Below are 2,520 nucleotides of genomic sequence, written 5' to 3' on the forward strand. Positions count from 1 at the left end.
TGAGGAAAAAGGAACCACATATTTTCTGTGCTCTAATCCATGAACGTAGATTGTAACCCATTGTGTGTCCTTAGTAAACTTTGTTAATGTCTGCAATAAAGAAGAAATGCTGCTATTTGTGCTGATTTGCAAACTTCATGGGATTTTCTCTCTTCCACCATTGTAAAACAAGTGACTATTACTGACATACCCAGGTGTGTTACAGAATGATTTTTTTTAATGTCCTAGGAAAACAAAGAAAGGGAGTAGCAGAAGTTTGAATCTGATTCTTATTAATGTATAATGAGGGAATTTCTGAGTCTAAATGACTGTACTTTTTTAACACTTTAAATTTTGGATTAAATGGGAAAGAGCTTCCTTTCCCAGAAACAGCTTCAAGCAGTCAAGCACTTGTGAAAGGGTGGAGTCACTTGAAAAAATTACGGCAGATGCGAGTTTGAAGTCAGAGCTCCAGGTGTCTGGGGAGAGCAGAAGACCATCTGGGTTTGCACTGAGCCTTGGCTTCAGGGGGCATGGACAAGATCTCGAGAGCATCATTTTTAATTCTAGGACTTCACCTGGCATGTAAGTTGTACAGGAGAAACTCCAGGATATATTATTCAATTGGGGAAATGAGAACACTGGAGAACAGACAAAAATTGTGAAGGCAGAAACTTTAAAGGGAGGATGCAAAATTTATGGCCTGTGACTTTTTTATCTTTCTAAGCAGGGGTGAGCAGCCAACAGAAGGAGAAAAGTGGCCAGCAGCAGGTGAAGCAAAGTCCTTGGTCTCTGACTGTCCAGGAAGGAGAGATTTCAATTCTGAACTGTACGTATGAAGACAGTTCATTTTACTACTTCCCCTGGTACCGGCAATTCCCTGGAAAAGGTCCTGAATTACTGATAGACATACATGAAAATGTGAATAAAAAGAATGACAGAAGATTCACAGTCTACTTCAGTAAAGGTGCCAAAGAGCTCTCCCTACATATCAGGAAGACCCAGCCTGGAGACTCAGCCACCTACTTCTGTGCAGCGAGCACACAGTGCTCTCCAGGCACCTGCAGCCTGTGCCCAAATTGCATGTGGGGCTCCTGAGGAGCCCTACTCATGATTTAGGCTGGGATAAATGCAAACCAGCTTCATTTTCACAAATAGGCGCCACTGTAAGTGTGCAAATTCACTGTGTGGCAATATGGGAAAATTATTATTAAAGTAAGTAAAAGTAATTTAGTTTCATCAGTAACCAAACTGTGTAGCAGTTAAAATGTTTGAGATTTGTACAAGGCACCCAATTAATTGTGGGGCAAATAGGACTTTTATACATTTCTGATGGAATGCTAAGTGGTGTTATCTCACTTGAAAGTCATTTGGCAGTTTCTTGTGAAATGATTTTACCATATGATTAGAAATTCAAAATTTGCCCAAGATAAATCAAAACACGTTTCTACACAAGGACTTTTGTTTATAGCACTCCCATCCATAATAACCCCATACTACAAGCTGGAAATACCCCAAATGTCCGTTACCTGATGAATAGAGTTATAAATCATAGCATTTTCCTCTAAAGTCACACTACAGTTCAATAAAATGGGTTTGACTAATGATATAATCTAAATAAAAACCCTCTATACTTTATTGAGAGAATGGATAGATGTATATAGTATGCTCATGCAATGGAAAATAATTCAGTAATCAGAAGAGTGGTCTCCAATATAAGCAATTTAAATGGATCTCAAAAGCACTGTGCTGAGTCAAATAAGTCAACTTCATTGATTACATAATGCATGATTCTGCTTACATATCATGCTCAAATTAGCAACATTGAAGAAAAAGTCAACAGAGGTCAGGAATTAAGAGTTGGGAAGAGGTGCACATGAAGGATTTGTGTAGGATGAACAGTTCATTGTCATGATTGCAATGGTGGTTATATATGTGTGACAAATGTTAATGAAATTACACACATGTGCACACACATGCACACACACACATCCTAGAGTGCATATGAAAATGTGTGAGTTCGAGTAAGGTTGGTACTTTAATCAGCAGCATTATATAAGAGTATTATTATATGAGTATTTGAGCAATATTGTGTCACTAACCTGGTTTTGATAATCCTACATAAAGACGATGATACATAGAATAATGTAACATATTGTTGGTAGAGAAAGCTAAATGTTCAGGAGAACTTTACATTGTGGTATCTTCTGTGTGAGTGTAACATTATTTCCAAATAAAACATATGCATGTGAAACAATTTGACTTTTAAACAATGCTGGTTGTAATGTAAAGTGGGTACTCACTCCAGGACATTCTTATAAAACCAACCATGTACTTTCTGTGACTGGATGACTGCACCTCTAGCCATTTATGCAAGGAACATGAAAATATGTGTCCAATGAAAATATCACGGGTGGCCTGCCTTGCAAGTGCAAGGACCCGAGTTCAATCCCAGGTACCAAAATATATATATATATATCACATAAGAAGGTTCATAAGATTTTTATTTGTAATATAAAAGAAACTAGAGAAAACTCCTGC

At 37.7% G+C, this 2,520-nt stretch overlaps 1 gene segment (V, D, J or C); it reads left to right on the forward strand.

Annotated features, from left to right (window-relative positions):
• The first annotated feature begins 512 nt into the window (after positions 1-512).
• Positions 513-1,077, forward strand: LOC109118481. The segment is given in 2 exon segments: positions 513-564; positions 710-1,077. Coding segments are annotated over 2 exon segments (420 nt in total).
• Positions 1,078-2,520: the final 1,443 nt, after the last annotated feature.

This window comes from Fukomys damarensis, unplaced genomic scaffold, assembly GCF_012274545.1.
Source record: "Fukomys damarensis isolate Sample0158 unplaced genomic scaffold, DMR_v1.0_HiC HiC_scaffold_17, whole genome shotgun sequence".
In the NCBI taxonomy this organism is placed as follows: domain Eukaryota; kingdom Metazoa; phylum Chordata; class Mammalia; order Rodentia; family Bathyergidae; genus Fukomys; species Fukomys damarensis.